A 21331-nucleotide genomic window follows, 5' to 3' on the forward strand; every position below is an offset into this window, starting at 1 on the left:
ATAGAGTTGGGCCAACTGTGTAAACATTAATTGCATAACATGCATGTATATAAAGTTCACATAATTGCTGTGACTTTTCTAACTATGACGTGATGAAGATGATGAAGATGACTGCAGTAGCAGGAGTTGAGGCAGTATTGTAGCTCCATTATAAAAGCCTCATATAGGCGTTGGCTCGGGGGCTTCTCTACACATTACTGCGTCTGGCCCGCAGCTGCAGCTTCACTTGAAAGCACATTTAGGCCCTTGTGATGGGAAACACTCCGTCCCACCGGGCCCTGAACTTTCCCATTCAGAAGCACAGGGCCTGCTCGTGCTCGGATGGGCGACCGCGCGCAATAAAGGCAGAAAACCTGCTGTGAAGAAAGAGGAAAGAGATGAGACAAGTTACAAATACCGAGGCAGAGCAAACCGGAAACACTGAGAGCACTCCTTCAAAATGATATATTAAACCGCAGTAAGATTTTCAGTTGTTGATTTATGTGATCATATAAGCATCATATAATTTTAGATTTCACGCAGATTAGAATAAATATAACTTTCCAGTGTTTAAGCATCCGTCTACAGTTGTATCTGGTTGATAGTGTAAAGTCTAATCTAACGTAGCCACTGGCGCTAAAGATTTTTATATAATAATGCCGATGCCTGAAGGGAACTAGACATTATAAGTGATAAATAAATATTGGAATCAGAAGTATACGGATAAACTCTGAAGTTTTGCTCTTTTTTGAAGTTGTGTTACAGTAGAGCATCTAAATATAGACTTATGCATGGGTTTTAAACTATTGGAAAAAATAAAGTGAAAAAAAACCCCTCCCTAAATTCACTGAGTGAAGTTTTTTATTTGTTTTTGCTTTTTTCCCCCTCTTTATTTCTACTTTTGGCTTTCTACATTTTAAAACCCTGACAGTGTCCTCACGGGGCTTTTAATTTGACGGTTTTGACTGGAAGCCATTTTCTAAAACCTCTCGCAGTTGACGGCGGGCCGAGCGGAGGGAGAGAGGGGGGGGAGTGCGGGGTGAGAGAGGTGAGGACGCCGCTGGTTGAAGGACGCTCGCTCATTGTTACCAGTGAGCGGAACGGCGAGGATCCCGTCGCTGCAGTTGAATTCCGGGCCAAAACTCAGGTAAAGTTACCGATGAAGGTTTGCGGTCTCTCCTCCTTCGGTCTGCCGGCGAATTAGCGGCCAGCAGCCGGCCCCGCCGCCTCCGGCTCGGGCTGAGCTGAAGCGAAGGGACGCGGCTGCTATCGGATGAAGTAACCGTCATCTTTTGTCTGCGCGGCGCCGCTTGACGTTTCTATCGGTGTAACGAAACATCAAAAAAAAAAAAAAAAAGGTGAGCCCGGTACTGAGGGCGGGGGCTCGGTCACAACCGGGAGCAACCTCCCGCTAACGTTACACCGATACTCCCTCATTCATGAGCGGCAATTAGTGCGTGAAACGCCCGGCGAGCAGCCATAGGAGGAGCCGGTCCGTGGTGGCGCACAGGTGGGCTGCTAATATCACAGGAAAGTAGCTCAGACACACCTGGACCTGTTTCCCGGCTCTGCTTTATCCACCAGCTGACAGAGAATGGAAAGGCGTTGGTCAGGGTGTGCAGAAAACGTATCAACTGCACTTAAATGTACAGAGTACGTTATCACAATAACGGCAATGCTACAGATTTAGTCATTTCAGGACTACAACGAAAACCTGTAAATTAATGCGAAAATATTGGAGTGATTTGAACCGCCCGTGTTCCTGATCATTTTTGCTGTTTTTTTTCTGTGTGTGTGTGTGAGACTGTGATATATTTCTGGTCATTAATGCTGTTTGTAATCTAATTCATCCCCTTCACACATCACCTCAGTTAGTGACTGAAAAAACAATTACCAGACCTCCTTGGTGTAGCTCACCTATACATCATGTTCTCAGTCAGCTTTTTGTGTAAAATGAATGATTTGTGGTTTGTGTAAAATAATAATAATAGATAAAATATTAATTTACCCTCTGACTGTTAAGCTGAATTTGCTATTTTTTTTTTTGTGGTTTTACTTTTCAGGTTTCAGACTAACATTATTTCCATCGTTGGCTGTCATCATTTTTCTCTGAAGCATCATCTTCGTCGTCCTTCAAGGCAGGAGAGGGAGGGAGTGCGAGCCATTCGGTCGCAGTGCAGCGTCTTAAAGGACCACAGCCTCTCTCAGGTGATGGAGGTTCTGTGACACAGTCCTGCAAGAATCGCCACAGTTATGGATGCAGCCAGCCTCGATCATGGCCATGTTGGATTGTGCTGTCCGACCCAGACTTTTTCTCTGTGATGTGAAGAGGAGGAACAGTGTAGAAGACAGTCCTAAAGGCCTGCGATCATCCCTTCCTGCTGAATGAGCCAGATGCTAACGGGGCTCCACCTGTCGTCCTAACCTGCCATCCCCTGGATCTTTCTTCTTCCCTTATGTACGGATCAGTCATGGATCTCCTGTGGGTGCTGTCAGTGTCCATGCTGACGGTGTGTGTTGCCATCCCCATGGATGCAGCAGCAGGGAGCCACAGTCTGTTCACCTGCGAGCCCATCACCCTGCGCATGTGTCAGGGGCTGCCCTACAACTCCACCTTCATGCCCAACATACTCAACCATTATGACCAGCAAACCGCCGCTCTCGCCATGGAGGTACAGTACACTTCTGAGACACGTGGTTGTGTAAAAAGCTTTTCCAATTCTGATTCTGTAATCTGTTAACATGTCAGCTTGTCGGGGGTAATTCAGATATGTATTGGCTTTCTCTTTTTTTTTTTTTCTTTTTTTTTTAGTTCAGGGCTGTTATTTAATCATGGATATTTAAGGAACAGAAATCTGCGCTTCTGTCTTGTTCAGTTCGGGGAAAGATTTTAAGACACAGTTTGATCCTGAGCTTACTGAAACATGACCATATGAAGCAGCTTTACTATTCACCACACCTCTTCAGCAGACACAATGCAACAAACAAGAAGCGCTTGATTTGTAATAAACATTTTTTGGTAAAAAAAAAAAAAAAAGAAGAATATCAAAAATAAGATTTAACTGCAAGCGGTTTGGCCTAGTGATGGTAACAGTTTAGAAGCAAAGCTCATTGTAAATATCAGAGTAATTGGGATTTACTGTCAATGAGCACTAAGTTCTACTATGCTATGAAATGAGGACCAAATTGGTTATCTAATCGACTTGTACCTGACTAGGGTTAGGGTTAGGGTTAGATAGGGTTAGGATATTTTAAGATATATTTTATTTTTTGCTGATATAGTCTCTTCCTATATTACAATAGTCATCTGAATTTATAGTGTGTTATTCAAAATGGTTGCAAATGTGGATAAGAAGGTGAAAATACATTTGCAACAAAACAAGGGAGTTTTAGTTGAAAAAAAAAATTCAACTGGCAACTATTTTGGCAAGCCATTAATAGTTTTGTTTTTTGTTTTTTTTTTTCTTTAATGAAAATACCAGATAAATGAAAAGCAGAAACGTCTGGTACAAATCATCATATTATATGTCATTTTATGTTTAGGTCATATATAGTAAAATGTGCAGAAGATTTTCAGAAAACTTTCATGCAACTTGTCTTTTAAAGTCATTCAATTTTATTGAAAGATGTTATCCAGTCTATAGCATATGTAATTGCAGATCTTTATGCAGTTAGACTAGTTTAAATGATTCACACAAAAAAATTAATTTACTGTTATTGTAAAGCTGGAGGATCCTCACATAACTTTCACTAAGATATATGCAGCAGCAGCAGCAGCAGAGGCAGCAAGTGCAAGATAGCTTCAACCATAGATGATAGATGGAATTGTAGTAGATGCTTTTGGTTTTTTTTTCCCCTCATTCCCTCCTTAAACATTTTCACCTTCTCTTTTGTTTTGTTTTTCCCTTTTCATTCTCCCTCTTTTCTTTCCATGTCTGACCGTTTGCTGAGCATTTTCCCTGGCCCCTTTTCCTCTGTTGTATTGCAGATAGTCGTGGCTGAACAGAAAAAAAAATGGACACCTGCAAACAAACATGCGCTCTGTATATGTTACACAGGTTTGAATGAGGGTTTGTGAAAATGATTTGGAACTAATTAGTTTTCCTCACATGTTGAATAAGTGGTTCAGTGTGTCGACTGCACTGCCTGCCCCATGGTCATCAGCAGCCGACACAGTTATCACCATGGCTAACTGGGTATGTGCTGAGAGTTGGTAATATCAAAGTGCAAACCTACTCTAATTGGGCTCCCCTTGCTCCGGGGACTGGGAGTGTATTACCAAAACATTAAGCAGAAAATTAAGTTTTAATATTTGTCCCTGGGGGCCAGGAGAATGGTACATTTTTAAACTCCACTGAATTTGTAGGGCATGTTGTCCTAAAATAGTTCTTGCTGCACATCTGGCATGGTGACAGGCAGAGCGGTTTACCACTTTGTGTAGTGACTCTTTACATCAGTTTGTTAGGCACAAAGCCCATTTTACATAACAGGCTTTTAGACAGTTTGTTATCCTGTTTGGGAGTGAGGATACCACACTTTGTTTCAGTTTGGTTCAGTTGAAGATTAAAGCTCAGATTCCAGTGTTTAGTCTGTATTTTATTGTTTCATCTTTTTAGATAATCTATAGATTACCAGCCAGACCATCTGACTGTTGTGGCTGTTATCCTCTGTGTAATGTCGAGTTAGGCATTTAAACACAATCATGAAGCAGATGCATCACTTCGTTAAGTTAATCCCATCCTCTATGTGGGCTGATCTCTCTCTGGAAGCTCAATCTATCGAGCAATTACTGGCCAGACTGCACCAAAACATTAGATTGGATGCTCCGTTTGCCTGCCTCTCTGTGTGTACTTATCAATCCATCCTTCTATATTTATCTTAGTTAATCCATCTTGAGCATCTTGTGGCTATTGGCTCCTGTGTCCTCTCTCACTTTTACCCTTTGACCAGGCCCCGCCCTGTCATGATGCAGTGAGAATGTTGATCTGCAAAGTACTGCTGACCATCTGTGCCTTCTTCACTGTGTAGTGCTCAGCAGAGTACACACTGGGTGAGAGAGGGAGAGATGGTAGGTAGGAGGAGTGGTTTGGTACAGAAATCCAGGGTTATGTAACCTCTAAACATGCACTCCCTGGCTGTGGAAGCATGCAGCATCACTTCAGCTTCATACCACACCTCAGATGCACCTTTCTCTTCTCCTGTCTTTCCACCTGCTCATATCTACGCTGTCTTTCCTTGTCATTGCTAAGTTATGACTATCTGTGTTACTCTGTCATGTCTATCAATGATCTTCGTAAAGTGTTTTTATTATTATTATTTATTAATTTTTTTAAATGTTTGTTTGTTCATTCATTCATCTTCTATCGCTAATCCATTTCTGGGTCATTGGGGGGGCTGGAGCCAATCCCAGCTCCCATTGGGTGAGGCTTGGGCACACCCTAGACAGGTCAGCAGTCCATCACAGGGCCAACACACAGAGACAGACAACCACTCACACCTATGGATAATTTAGAGTCACCAGTTAACCTAAACATGTCTTTGGACGGTGGGAGGAAACCCAATGCAGACATGGGGAGAACATACAGACATGCCGCCGTGCTACCCTTTATTAATATTTTGATATTAATATTTATATGAGAATTGTGAGGTGGTTTTAATCAAGGTGTTATTAATCTAGTAATGTTTTGTTCTAAGGATCACTTTTTGCACCTCATCAACATGTGTGGGTTGGATTAAACAGAGCAAAGCACTTTTGCTTTCGACGGTGTTCACTTTGATTGGTCATGGATCCACAATTAAGTCTCTTTTATTGCTTAGAAATGCTTGGTGGAAAACATATGGACACCAAATAGGTTCCAAATAACGGAGACTATGCCTCTGTTTGGCTCTTGTTTTCTAGATAAGTTGTCCTAGATCCAGTTCATTGGAGAATTCAAAGCTTTTAAGATGTTGAGGGCAACCAAATGAGAATTGACAGTTGATTTTTAAAGGGAATTAGCTCCACTGAATAGCCATGTTAATAATGATGAATGCCCTGCACCGTGGAGAAACGGGGAATTGGACGAAAACCAATGCCTGTCGTTCTTGCGGTTTTTGTCTAAACCCCCCTGAAGCTGTGTCTTTCTGGATTTCCTTTTTCATGTCTTGGTTTTCAAAGTCTTTTCAAGGTTATTGTCTTTTAGGAATGTGAACACAGTTTATTTAATTATCTTTCCAGAAACTTTCCTGTTTTCTTTGTCTGCTGAGGTAGAAAATGTCAAATTGATGTTGGACATTTTGTACAAATTGTTCACCAATTGTTTAGTATTTTTGTCTTAGGTCGTAGCATTGTAACAGAAATGTGCACATTCATAAGGACAAAAAGGTTTCATTGAGGTTTTGCAAGGGAAATGCTCTGTGGCTGTCGGAGCAGGAGACGCCACAAATAAGGTAATTTCTAAAAAGAGGATTTTCTGTTTTGGAACTCATCCTCTCTGTCAATCATCGCTGACCGAGGAATGACCTCAGAGCTGAAGTGGGACAGCGGCCTCAGGGCTGGGAATGGGTTATTTCTGTGTCGCAATGATACTGTACCACACTCATAAGATAAGCGGGAGTGTGACGGATTTGACTGGCATCATAAAAAGAAAAAAAAGAAAAGGCCTTAAATCCCCTTCTTTGGAGATGCACAGTATAGCTACCAGATGTGTCTCCAGCAGCGTCATCGGCTGTGGATTTGTCTTTATATTTCTAAAAATGCTGTCTAATGCTGTTAACATTACCATCTTTCATCTAAGGTTGGCTCTTCGTGTACTGACAAATTATGGCAAATGAGAAATGCGCTGCAAACGAAACTGAATGTACATATTCTGCTATAAAATTTGAAAGAATCCTTGTAACAAAAATAATTGCGAATTAATGCCTTCTGGAAAATGTATGTTGTATCCCTGCAAGGAGTGTAGAATATGTTTTCTCAACTGGGAGCAAAGTAAACCTTTATTATTATCAAAGCCAAAATACTCATATATTTAGCAGAAAAAAATGAACAATAGGGTGATAGCGGTGGTTTTTAGAGGAGTCATGAGACTGTTATGGTAAAGGAAATGAGACTATGGGTTATTTGACCATTTCTTCAAGGCCAGACGAGAGAACCTACGGTCACGACCAACTAAAGATGCTAATTGAATTAGGCTGATAAAGGGTGTGTTTACAGGAAGTCAGAGCCAAGCCAGCAAATCATTTTTAATGGCTGCAAGATTAAAGAAATTCTCATGAATGTGTCCTTTGGAAATCCAGAGAGTGGTTTTTCTTTGTCACTGTTGTGAAAGTTAATGGTGATATACAGGTTACGCTGCCTTTTTGTCGCGCATCTTGATTTTATGCCTTTGTCACATGATGTTTTGTGTGAAGGGCATGCAGTGACACAAAGACTAATCAATGGTCTGTTTTTAATCTGCTCAGTCCCACTTCCACTCATTTCCTCCTCCTTTCAGGTTGTTAACTCAGCCTCTTGTCTCAGGTTTACAACACATCCAGATAAACTGTGTCATGTTGCATCTGCTGTTTAGAATAACCTAGATCCTCCACCCAAGCTGCGTGAATGGATTTGTAAATAAGAGTGTGGGTTTATGGTTGTGTGTGTTTGTGTGCGCCCGAGTTAGTGAATGTGTATCTCTGGAAAATGCTGATAAAGCTGTGTGATAGCTCTAAGTCTGTTAATAATGCTGCAGTGAACTAAAAAGTGCCCACTTTAACTTGCTTATTGTGGAGCTAGTAAAGATGTATCCCATCAAAGGACACACACATGCCGACACAACATGGTCTGATAAATCCTACCCAGCGTGACCCAAGCTATAAAGGAGGCTCTTGTTTTATTTAATGTCCAACACCCTGTTTATTGGCTGTGGAGTGAATGAGAAGCACATCCAGAGTACAAGTTGCTGGTCCACAACAACGTTGTTCTGTGTGCTTGTTTGTGTGGCCATTACACACAGTTAGAGCTCTAGGTTTTCAAAAACTTTCTTAGCAGTGAATGACACAGCCGACTCTGTCAACCCATCCTTCCTCTCTCTCTCTGTCTCTCTCTGTCTCTCTCTGTCTTGCTCTCTCTCTCTCTTCACCCTCTCGACCCCCCCCACTCCCCCATCCCTTTTGTTGTCCCCCTCCCCCCTACGCTGGGCTCACCCGTTGCCCAGGAAACGGTCCCAATTGTGCTGTTAACAAAGGGAGCAGAGGCTTTCTTGCCTCCCAGGAGGTGGTCCCCTCCGCCCCGCACCCTGACCTCCTCGAACCCTGCCCTCCTCCCTCTTCCTCCTCCACCTCGGTGATGCATCACTCGTCGCCATGGTGCAGAGCTTGGAAATTTGGAGAATTGCAATGGCAGTAGAAGAGGATAAAGGGGGAGAGAGGGAGAAAAATGCAGGAGTGAGAGGGGCTGAGAGAGGAAAGGGGGATGATGGGAAGAGAGGTTACTAGGAGGTGTTTATGAGAGAAGAGATCAACACAGACCAGTTGGCAGTGGTGTGCTTCTTTGTCAGTGATTCATCACTCACAGCGCCTTAACAGCTGACTCAGAGCCTTTATTAAAAACAAATTACTTAGGCATTAGGACGGCACTGCAGCCACATTTGGATGCACTTCATTGGACTAGGCAGGATTAATAATTAATATTGTGACAGTTCTGATGCTGGTTAATCTAAATAATGGATGGAGGTGAAACTAAGGTCAAGCATGTGGCTTAATATTCTAAAGATTATATCTTTTCATGGAACAGAAATCTACATAAATATGCAAAATGCAGGAATTCATGTTCATTACATCTCACTTCAAATGTGAGATATTTCTGTAATTATTCTAGAATTTTAGAATTTCATGGGGACAGTGGTTTCAGTCTGCGATGTTTGCCAATTAATCAAATTATTTTTATCTGTGGCAAAGCAGCAAGGGGAATGAGCAAACTTGGGGATGGAAACCTTACACTTCATTATCTCCAGCACCAGAGAGAGAAGAGGCCTGACACATTTGTGGCATGTCACAGCTGGAATAGTACGGGTTTAAATAATATAATTGTACATACAATACAATTTTATTTACTTAAATTCACTGATTCCTTGGTGTGAAAGATATAATATATCAACAGATTAAAAGATGGTTCACCACCTGGATCCATTGCGCTGTGGCTATGTCAGAGCTACAATTAAACATACACAATTGAAAACCATTTCCCATTAAGAAAAACATGTTTTAGTTGGTTCTTTTTTTTTTTTTTTTTTAACAGAAAAACAATCTATCCCTTAAAACTGCATTTAATCCCATGTGAGGATAGTTTGTTAGGCCCAGAATCCACTGCTTCTCTTAACTGGCCTGCCTGACTGTGTGTCAGCCTGCTATTTGTAGAGTGGCATATTATTCCACATTTTCAGAGATCAAAAATCCCCTAACAAACTCCCATGAATATGTAATGACTGTAGCAGTGGGATCATAGCTGAAATTACATTAGCATACCACCACTCCAGGCCCTGCACCATTCTACAGAGTTTTGTATTACATGCTTGATTCTCCTTTACACGGCTGGTTCTGTGGTAGAAAGCGCCATGACAAACCCCTGGCCATTCATCGGACCGGTGCTTAACCAGCTGTTTCTAGTGTGGCCATTAGCACACTGGGTGAGTGCAGAGCCTCTGCAGGGCTTCAAAATGTTGGTGGTTGGAATAGTTTGGAATGCTGACTGTGTGGGTAAAGCAGCCATCTACTACTAGTTTAGTTCTACCCACGCTGGCTCCCATGATGGGTTGACTGTTATAGAATGAAGAGGAGAAAGAGATGGAGGAGGGGTGGAAGAGGTATAGATGATAGAGGAGTATATAAATAGAAAATGGAGAGTATGATGAATAGGAAGAGGCATGAGTATGAAGAGAAGCCAAGCTTTTCAGAAGGGAGTCACTACTTGTAGCCTATATATTTATTCAACCGTTTCCTGCGGCGTCTAAGTTGATAGTGCAGTACATCGCAGTACATTGTGCTCTATGGAGCATATCAGTAGCCTGCAGGAATCAAGAGTAGAAGAGCAAAGATACAAGCCCACTGTAGCTGCATTAGATCATGTTTGCGTGGTTGAGCCACGGTGACAGAGCACTGCAGATGAAGTCATAGATGTCACAGGAGTGCACAGAGTCACAGCGAGGATGATCAGTGGTAGGGTGGGGTAAACCACAGGATTGTGTGCTTTTTTTTTTTTTTTTTGTGTGTTGCCTCTGCATAGACTTTGCAACAGCATACTCCAGTTTCCATTCTCTGTTTTCTTGACCTTGTTGTAGCTGACTTTAGCTGTAACGTAATAGTCCAAAAGTGCTATTGTCAGTTGTGCCTTTTGTTATAATTGTATCGAGTCCTAATGCTTTCAAAGTTGCTGTGAAATCAAACTCTTCCAACATGTCTATCTGTTTTGAGGAAGTTTGTCAGTGTAATGCTCTTGTTCTGTCTGGCTATGTTGACGCTCCACTTTGCTGCTTGGAGGCTTTCTAGTACTATAGGCTTTGAATTGTTGTCATGGATCAAAACGTCATAGTTTATTATTGAAAATTGTTATTAAAAATCCTAACAAATATTCTGACAGAAAATAAATTACGATTTGGAAAATAATTCATCAGGCTTTCAGCCAAAATTCTATCTCCATCTTCTTGAATATGAAAATTTACCAGTTTTGTTCATTATTTGGGGGCTTTGGATTGACAATCAGATGTAAGAAGAAGGCAGAATTTGTCAGCTATTTTTGACATTTTATGAACCAAACAGTAATCAGCGAATGAAGAAATTCATCAATTTAAAGAATAATTGTTACTTTCCACTGTAATAAACACTGCTAGCTTCAGTTGGAAAATAGTTTTGTCAATTCTGTCTTCAGATATTTGGATGAAATCTGGACAAAATTATGTGTTTAATTTAAAATATTAGCAAACTTTTCCTCTGAAAAATTTTACTTTCGGGATAAATCAGATTTCCTGTAAGAGGGGAACTTTGATGTAACACTGGGTTTGTTGCAGAGGAGGCTGTTTTTACTGTTGGAAGGCATGAAACACTGCAGTGTGATTGATAGGGTCCATCTGCAGAAATAGTCCCAGCTCAAGGTGGATCACTCTCACAACAGATGATTTTATGCTTCATAGATAATTGTGGCTCAGAGCATGCTCGTATCATTGTGCCATCGTACAGTGGTGCCCAGTGAAACGTGATAACGCCATTTGTACAGAAATTACACGATTGAATAGTTGATTCATCTAAGTTATGACAGGCGTGCAAGTCAGCAAAACTGATCTGCTATGGCTAGGGTTTTAATACACGTTGCGGATTCTTCATGTAATCAGAAATCCCTGTCAACACTCAGCCATTTCTAATCCCTCACAGTGGAAATGACTAACCCGTCTGAGCACCTCCCGTATGTCTCATCATCACTTTCTGTCTCTTTCACAGCAGCTGAATGTCCTCTTGCCAGAACAAGTGATATGAACAAGACAATGACAAAAGCTGCATGGATGTGGGTGCTTTGTGCTTTGAGGGCCAAGCCTAACATCCATTATAATCCTTTTTTACATAAAGCCATCACATGTGGGTGGCAGGCAGGCATGTTGTCAAGAAAGCGATATGCACCAATGTAGACATATCACCATATATCTATACATAGGTGGTACATTACAGTAGCTTTAAACAAAAACCTGATTGAAATGTAGGAAGCAAAATTTTAAGAGAAGAGCAAAAACCGGCATCAGCGCTCCCTAAAATGACTTTTGTATATTGAGCTGAAAACTTATTTGTAGGAGAGTGGGATGCTGCAGACATAGTTTGCATTGTATTAAGCCTAGGATTAAATGAATGAATTGTCTCATTGTTTTGTTTTTTGAAGTTGAAATTAAAATCACTAAAAAATTTTTTTCCTGAGATTTCTGCGTATGGCGACTCGGATGCTCTGTATTTTTTATGCTTACATTTGGGGAATAAAAGTGCTAAGACATTCATTGATCAGCGTAAACTCAGCCTTATGTATTTCCTTATATATTTCTGTGCAACATCCAATCTGGAGCCCAGCTGCTCTTCCTTTGACTCTGTCAGTGTCCCATTTTATACACAGATATACAGATATACAGATATATATATATATATATATATATATATATATATATATATATATATATATATATATATATATATATATATATATATATATATATATATATATATATATATATATATAAATAAAAAATAAATAAATAAGCTAAGTTTTGTTATTACTATTTGGCCAAATTTCAGGAATATGGCCAGCATTCAGCAAACATCAGTGTACATGTCCTTCTGTTTAAATTACACTGAAGATGTAGGGCTCAGAATTTACAATTTTAAAGCACAGTGATGTGCCCTCTTTAATTCTTTAATACCCAGCTCTCTAACAAATACAAATTGCCTGTCCTCTTCTCACCCCTCCCCACCTTTCCCTTCCCTTCCCTTCCCCCTCCCTGTTCCTGTCTGTCACATAGACCTCTGTCTTTAAATTTTGGGGGAGGACGGGTAGGGTTTGTCTGACTGACTTGGGTGTGGCTGTAGGCCTTTACATAGACACACAGACACACACAGATAGATGTCAATTTTGTGTATACAGACACATGTAACCAAACACTGTTGGATAATGGATATGTCCATAAGCTTCCCCACTCATGCTCACATACAGACACACACTCTACACTCATCCTGAGCTATTTGCATATTAACAACATGCCCCATAGATACTTCCTGCACTCCCACTGCCTCTTGGCTCAGTTTATATGTGTGAGACCATTATTGTGCTGTTGTGTGGGTGTGTTAGCATGTAAATAATATACTTCCGTCAGTTCTTTGGATTATATGTGTGTGAATGTATGCACGTTACTACAGTGTGTCAGTCAGTCACAGTGTGGTCCTCCCAGTAACACAAAGACCCTGTCAGCAGAAGAAGCAGCCCTGTGTGTGTGTGTGTGTGTGTGTGTGTGTGTGTGTGTGTGTGTGTGTGTGTGTGTGTGTGTGTGTGTGTGTGTGTGTGTGTGTGTGTGTGTGTGTGTGTGTGTGTGTGTGTGTGTGTGTGTGTACACTGGTGGGGGTAGTCCTCCTTGTTGGAGGTTAGAGGGAAGGAATGAGCAGAGATGGAGGAGGGGGGATCTGAAATTATTGAGGTGGAGGGGATTATTGGGAAAGGGGCCAGAGTTGTTTTTATGGACTCATCTCCATAAACCGTCAGAGGACATGCTCCACTGATCCTTTTGAGCTTCTGTTTGATTCACATTGTTTCAGGCTAGAGGAAGAATGTCGTCTTCAGAAAGAGGTTTTAGGAAAAGAAAGATACATTATTTCCATGCTGGTGTTTGATGTGATAATATAATAAAAGTCTGTTATATGTTTTTTCTGTCTCTCTCTGCCTGCAGCCGTTCCATCCCATGGTAAACCTACAGTGCTCTCCAGAGCTCAGGATGTTCCTTTGCGCGCTGTATGCTCCAGTGTGCACAGAGTATGGTCGAATGACTCTGCCCTGTCGTCGGCTCTGTCTGCAGGCAAAGAGTGACTGCTACAAACTAATGGACATGTTTGGCGTCGGTTGGCCAGAGGAGATGGACTGCAACAGGTTGTCACAACAGTAATAATTCTGTCCCCTGGATGTATTTTGGCAGGAACAACCCTGCTGCATTAGTAACTTAAGACGATCTTCCCTTTGTGGGAAGAGTAATAGTACAGCATTAGATGAGCAAGCAAATAACAAGTGATTGATTTTCATGATCACAGAATCGCAGAGGCTAAGAGGAATTCCGTGTTTCTGTAGGTAAAATGTGATGGTAAGAAAGAGTTCAAACTCATCATCTGATTTGAATAACTCGCATTAAAAAAGTGCTGTTGGGCCTCAAAATAAAAAAGAAACAGGTTTTAACAGGTTATGAATCAAATGTAGGATGTCAGTTGAATGATACATGCTATATACATTGTTGGATTGTAGTTGAGAAGTGCTCGGTGTGTTGCGTATATGTGCTAATGAGAAGCCGGAGATTGGAGCAGCAGATTTGGCTGGTCCAAATACAGCGAGGGCCAAATGTTGACATAATGGAAAACTAGTCTCAGACTGTTGGACTCCACTGTCCATTCTTTCGAAACTTTCTGCCCAAAAGAAGAAATAAACATGTCAACATTAATAACACCACAATAAAACAGTGATAAACTTTTTTCAGTCTTAAAATGGAGCCAAGAGCAAAGATTTTACAAAGATTTTTACATGATGCCTTTCCTGTTATCTCAATCTCAGGCATCTGATTAACACAGAAATGCATAAAATCTGTACCCACACAAGCCAGCAATACTAACTCGGACATGAGAAACCAAGAATGCTGTAGATGGCAGCTGCATGTCATCCCCCATCTCTGTGCCTTGTCCCCTCTCCACTCTTTCACTGTCTCCTCCCAATGAAATAGTAGCACAAACTGATAATGTAACTATCACAACAAAGCAGTAAATGCTCATTAGAATGGGTAATCTGTCTGAGATAAGTTTCAAGTCTCTGCAGGGTGACATAAACACCAGGTGCCTGAAAGGCAGAAAACGGCATCATTACATCACACTGGCACTGTGTGTAATCTGTTGTTAAAGGCTGAACAGATGATATTACCATCATCCTTTTCTCCTCCCAGGTTCCCAGACTGTGACGAACCCTACCCCCGCCCCGCAGACCTCCTGTCCGGCTCGGACTCAACCGAATCCCCCATCTCAGTGCAGAGAGACTACGGCTTCTGGTGTCCACGTGAACTCAAGATCGACCCAGAGCTCGGCTACTCTTTCATGGGAGTTCGGGACTGCTCGCCCCCCTGTCCCAACATGTACTTCACACGGGAGGAGCTAATGTTTGCCCGCTACTTCATCGGGGTGGTGTCCATTGTCTGCCTGTCTGCCACTCTTTTCACCTTCCTGACTTTTCTCATCGATGTGTCACGATTCCGCTACCCTGAGCGTCCAATTATATTTTATGCTGTGTGCTACATGATGGTGTCTCTGGTATTCTTCCTTGGCTTTCTGTTGGAGGACAAAGTTTCCTGTAATGCGGCAAGTCCTGGAAGGTTTCGAGCTTCAACTGTGACTCAAGGCTCCCACAATAAGGTCAGAAAGTCTGTCCGAGTCATCTTCTGGTTCTTGTCTGCCTATACCCTGATAATAATCTCACATTTTTTTTCTCTGCTTCAGGCCTGCACTCTTCTTTTCATGGTGCTGTATTTCTTCACCATGGCTGGCAGCGTGTGGTGGGTCATTCTGACCATTACCTGGTTCCTGGCTGCTGTTCCCAAGTGGGGCAGTGAGGCTATAGAGAAGAAGGCTCTGCTCTTCCATGCCTGTGCTTGGGGCATCCCTGGTGTCCTGACTGTCACTCTGCTTGCTATGAACAAGATTGAGGGTGATAGTGTCAGTGGTGTTTGCTTCGTGGGACTCTACAACTTGGCAGCACTGCGTTGGTTTCTCTTGGTCCCACTGGGACTGGATGTAGTGGTAAGGAAGAATATCATGGACTACTGTATTCAGTAAAAATAAAAAATTAAATCTCCTTAGCTCCATATCTAGTGTTTATTTGCGCATGCTGGAGCTTTTTCCCCAATTTTGATTTTGAATAAATGGAAAAATAACCTGTTTACTATAAGATACAAACTGTAAGTTCTGATGTTTAACAGTGTCCCCCCTCTCATGTCTTCATAGGTAGGAGTGGCGTTGCTTCTGGCTGGCATCGCAGCACTTAACAGGGTCCGCATGGAGATCCCATTAGAGAAGGAGAACCAAGAAAAACTGGTCAAATTCATGATTCGTATTGGCGTGTTCTCTGTGCTCTACCTGGTCCCTCTGCTGACCGTTCTTGCCTGCTACCTCTACGAGAACAGCTACAGAGCTATCTGGGAGACAACCTGGGTCCAGGAGAGGTGTAGAGACTATCACATCCCCTGTCCTTACCAGGTGACTTATCTTTACTCCTCTGCAGCCTTTTCTGGTCTTTTGGACTGATTTAGCCAATCCTCCACCATATCTGAACCTCTTATTTCAAACAAATTAACAGAATAGGGACTGATGACAATTTTTGACAGAAGCAGCGTCAAAGTAAATGTGATTTTACTGTGTTTAGGTGATCATTTCTGCCAGAGCTTGATCATACTGTATGTAAGTGTAATATCCCAGAATCAAGAACATCCCAATTTACGAATTTTAGGTATTAATAGCAGTTTAGAGGCTGATGCATTCCTTCACACACAGTCAATGCCATTTGCACAGATGTTTTTCCACATTAAATGCACAACCGAGAGCAAGGAAACTAGAAAGCAGAGCAGGAGGTAACAGCTGGAGGGAGCTGATGACTGCCAGATGTGTTTGTACACAAACATTAAAGAACAGATACTGACTCCATGTCCCAAATAAGAACAGATATTGTACAAGTGTAAACACAGTCACTGTCCGCATACACACACACACACACACACACTCTCAGTCGTCTGAAGTTGCTTCACAGAGCTGCAGTAGCCTTCAGCATCAGCACACATGCTGCAGCTCATCTCACAGAGCTGTTAATAATTCACACAGCTCTTTATCTGTTGTTCTCTGCTTCTTTCAGCCAGGTATCTCCTCCCATGTGAGCTGCTGCCTTTGCACATCCGCTTTTACTGCTGCATGTTTAAAGTGGATTTGGGTTGTGGTGAAGGAATGTTGTAGGTGTGCAGTAGTGCAGACTATTCCACTTGTGTGTGTGTGTGTGTGTGTGTGTGTTGTTTTGACAACTCCTAGTGGGACCTTTCTGACTTAATACAGATCTCAGCCCAGTCACTTTGATTGACTGTTTCTGTATAAACTAATGATAAAATGGGTGATTTGTATAATTTGTAGCGGATATTGTGGTCAGACAGAACTGTAGCTGGGGGAAGAAACCAAGAGCAGTGGACAAAGATCAAATGCATTGTGCTGCTGAGTCCTGCTTTTAATCTGTCATGTAAACACTGCATTGTGTAAGAGCACAGAAATAATCCAGTGTTTCTACAGGGAGAGGACGGGGGTGATGGGTCAAGCTGCCCCACATCACAGTAACACACAAGCATGTCATGAGCAGTTGAGCACTGTTGTTAGGGCTGATACAACAGTGTCGTGTCGAAAGGCCTGTAGGTGTAAAGTCACTCAAAGATTCAACTTTTCCATCCCGCCCCAACTGCACTGTGTTCATGAACGCACACGTTTGTATTCACACAAACACACAAAGTGCATAACGTGCATCAACAGAGAGCGTAGACTCAAAGTGCCTTACTATATTTATCTTAAAAGACTTCCCTGAGGCTCAGACCTCTCCTGTGATGAGCAGCTCCTAAGTGATGCACCATTCCACATACTCACACACACAAACCTCAAGAGATTGGTCAAAGGAGCAGAAGACCAAGGCTGCTCTTTCAGCCTTGAAACAAATTTTAGGTGTAGCTGCATAAACTACGTCAAACTGTTTGGATCTCTGAATGTGATGTTGCAGTTGGAAGCGGCTGTGTAGATGCTGCTGACATAAACTCTGTAATGAGGACGTGGGCTGTAGTCTTCCAGTCTCTTATCTCTGCTGTAATGAGTGTATCTGTGAACGGCTGAGCCTCAGGGCTCTCTGCCTGGCCCACTCGTAATGAGGCCATCATAGCTACATCTGTGTGTGACTGCATGAGTGAACACGTGTGTGTCAGCAGGCAAGCGAGCAAGCAGGAGAGGAGGAAACTGTGGTTCTGCCGTCCCTGATGTGGTGTTGCTAAACCACCAATGAACTTATTTTTACTGACTAAAAATTAGCTTTTACAATTATAGGCTTGAAACTGTATTCATACCAAAATTGTGCATTTGTAAGTACATTTTACGCTTTGAAATAAAAATGTACTGTAGGAGTTCAGATTAACATTTATGTCAGCAAAATAGCAAAGATATAAATAGATTTATCATCAGGATAAGTCATCATAAATAAGCATGTAAGAAAGGATTGACTGGCCAAGGAAGAACTACACATCAAAAAAGATTGGAGATATTTACCTTTTAAAAGAGACTTTAAGCGGAGTCAGAGATGGATGACTGTGCTGGCTGCTGTGTGTTCGCACCTCCAGCAGCTCCTCTGTTGTCAATGTGTGAACACTTAGAGTGGGAATGAATCAACATGCTGTCAGCAGGCAGGAACCTTTGTAAGTAGTTCACATGCTGATGTCTACACAAAGACCTCCACTGCTGGGTTTTTAGTCAGTGACATACCTGAAAATAACAGGAAGACAAATAAATGTGTGTAAAACGCTGCACACTGTTTTGACATTAACCAGATAAAATCAGAGTTCTGCCTTCCTTCAGGCCATATGTGGGTGTATTAGCTGCGAACGCTCTCATTCTGTCTCCCTCCTTGCAGCGCTTACTCACGCACTGACAAACCTTACACGGACGAGAGTATGTCCTTCACTGGCTTTAGCCTTGTCCCAATCAAGACAATTAATAACCACTTCCTGTGTCTGGGCGTGTGTGTCCTGTAGGTGGAGACCACCAGTCGTCCAGACCTGGTCTTGTTCCTCATCAAGTACCTGATGATGCTGATTGTGGGAATCCCCTCTGTGTTCTGGGTTGGCAGTAAGAAGACCTGCTTCGAGTGGGCCAGCTTCTTCCACGGCAAGAGACGCAAAGAGTACGTACTTCAAACACACTCTTTGTACTTGTTGTTGACCACACAGCGGGTTTGTCCAACTGCACAGGAATTGATTTAAATACAGGAAGACAAATATGTATCAATACACTCTGTACTGTTGGAACATATGAGGCTTTAATTTGGAAACAATGTGGCTGTCTTACTTCCACAGAGGAGATGAGGTTTTAATGTGAAAATATTATATTATGATATAATTGATGTGCAGTTTGTGTTTACAGTGTAGGATGAAGTAATGTTGTAGTAGCTGCCTTTAAGGAGCACAGCATGGACACCAGAGTCTGGTCCTGAGTCCCTGCAGTTGTTTGCTTTAAGCAACAAAAGCAATTTAAAGTCAGTGAGAGATTGTAGTCCTGATGAACTGTAAGTGAAGTTGTTGATGTGCTGGCTCTTTAAGTATATAAATAAGAATAGCTTTCGTCAGCTGCTGCAGGTGCTGAGACCTGAACAAACCACAGATGCTACATTATACTGCTTACTGAGCAAAATGATTGATCAGTGATCTGGATCTGCTCCAGAGTGGACCAGATCAGTCAGCTCTACCAGAGAAAAGTGGACAGTACTGAAGTGAGCAGCTAAATACTCAGAGGCTGTGCATGTTGTCATGGAAACACACATGACCCTGAAGTGTGAGCTGAGGAATCTGAGCCCGGTGTCTGTGACTCTACCGCTCTACTGTGCTCTGTGTGTGGCTTGTTGGTGAACACAGGCCGTTCTCTGCACTCACTCCCCTCCCCTCCAAACTCAGAGCATTAACTCCCTCTCCCACTGCCTGCTCCACTCACTCCTCCATCCTCTTCTACCACTGCCACCACCTCACCACCTTCCCCCTGTCCCTGCCCACCCTCCTGCGTCTCTCCCTGCCCTCCCTGCCGCCACTCCCCTCCTCCTCCACCACCCCCTCCTCCTTCCCCTGCTGCAGTGGGATGGTCCACGACAGCCGACAGGTGCTGCAGGAGCCCGACTTCGCCCAGCTGCTGTTCAGGGACCCCAACACGCCCATTGTGAGGAAGTCACGGGGCACGTCCACGCAGGGGACCTCCACCCACGCCTCGTCCACCCACCTGGCCATGCTGGATGAACCACCCAGTGCCAGCACCAGCCGAGCCGGCTCCGTCCGCAGCGCACGCTCCAAAATGAGTAGTTACCATGGCAGCCTGCACCGTTCCAGAGACGGCAGGTGAGTTCCAGCTTTTTTTGGGTGAATGGCCTCAATAGAAAGTGTGACAGCCGTAACTCATAGTTCCTCCCCTCCGTGCAGATACACAGCCTCCAGTTTCCGTGCTGCAGAAGACCGGCTACCCTACGGCAGCATGCCTCGTCTCAACGACCAATCACAATCCAGGCACTGCAGCACCAATCGCCTTGACAGCCTATCACGGCACGGCTCCACCCAGCGACTGGAGAGCCAGTCGCGGCACAGCAGCATCAGAGACTTGAGCGGCGCCACCCCGGCTGTTCTCGGTATCCCTGGAAACGGGATCCACAGAGTCCTGGAGGAGGATTGCGGGACAGCCTGAACTATGATCCTTCTCCTGAAGAGTCATGACCAAGACGAGCGTGTGTTCTTCTACAGATAGAGAATGTGTTAGGAACCAGACTGTGTTTGACTGAACGCACAGGAGCAGCTGCTGTAGGTATCCAGAGCTACAGTTTACTATAGACGAGGTGTGGCCTAATGCCTTAAGAAGTTCTCAGCTTCACCTGAACCACGAGCTGATCCCAAAACCGAAGGTCCCGGTGGCAAGGCCTCAGCGCTGGGCCTGAACTACTGAGCCACTTCTGACAACCTTTGAACAACATTATGAGCCTTCTCTTCTGGTCAGAGCTTTCAGCACTGAGGAGGTGGAAGCACCACTTCAACTCCTGCCATCACAATTATTTTTCAGTTTATGAGAAGTTGAGCTGTGAAAACTTTTGATTATTTTGATCAACGTTTTCGCACCTGATCTGGTGTGGATGTTTCCCCGATAATCTCCTCAGCTTTACTTGATCCCAAAAACTGGAGCTCAAAGTGATGAAATGCTGGTTTCTGGTCTCATTTGAACAGTTTTTCATACAGAGGAACTTCACTGTTCCTGTGAACATTGTGTGTAATGTTCAGAGGATGAAAGAGCCGAGTCCAAACTCCTGCCTTATGTTTGTGTTCAGACAGAAGCAGAGGTGAGTTTCCCAGAAGCTGTGATTGTAATTTCAGAAGAAAGATGTGAAGCAGCTAGTGAGGAAAAATGTTGAGTCAGTTTAATTGTTGCTCACGGCAAATTGGGGATTGAATTCTCTATTCTGTCTGAACACTCCTCTAAACCTCTGAATAGATGAAGTCCTTAAAGTAGCTCACTCTAATTAGACGTCCTGACAACATCTTACTTGTATAGTTATTGTAAATTTTAGAGCCAACTTTTCCTCTAGATGCTAAATCTGTGCACAGATGTAAAAATTTAACTTGTTTTCATTTGTAATAAAAGTTTTTTTTTTTTTTTTAAGACCAGAAAATGTTACTGAGAAATGACCACACAGACACACACTGGAGTGTATTTGTAACAGCCCTCCGCTTTATTGAAATACATCGGAGTCGGGTTAATATGAGTTCTCCACATAAGTGTGGCAGCCTGTTCCATACATTATTTTTTGTTTTGACCTTACACC

The 21331-nt window shown here is 42.8% G+C and overlaps 1 protein-coding gene across 1 annotated transcript; it reads left to right on the forward strand.

Moving 5' to 3' along the window:
- Window positions 1–1031: 1031 nt before the first annotated feature.
- Window positions 1032–21199, forward strand: fzd3a (frizzled class receptor 3a). The gene is made up of 9 exons (XM_029495917.1): window positions 1032–1126; window positions 2043–2651; window positions 13404–13600; window positions 14652–15114; window positions 15199–15498; window positions 15703–15954; window positions 18519–18667; window positions 19608–19865; window positions 19947–21199. Exons 2-9 carry the CDS (start codon window positions 2436–2438, stop codon window positions 20203–20205), a joined length of 2094 nt encoding a protein of 697 aa, XP_029351777.1. The 5' UTR covers window positions 1032–1126; window positions 2043–2435; the 3' UTR covers window positions 20206–21199.
- The last annotated feature ends 132 nt before the right edge of the window (window positions 21200–21331 follow it).

The sequence above is a fragment of the Echeneis naucrates genome, chromosome 24, assembly GCF_900963305.1.
Source record: "Echeneis naucrates chromosome 24, fEcheNa1.1, whole genome shotgun sequence".
NCBI classification, from domain to species: Eukaryota; Metazoa; Chordata; class Actinopteri; order Carangiformes; family Echeneidae; genus Echeneis; species Echeneis naucrates.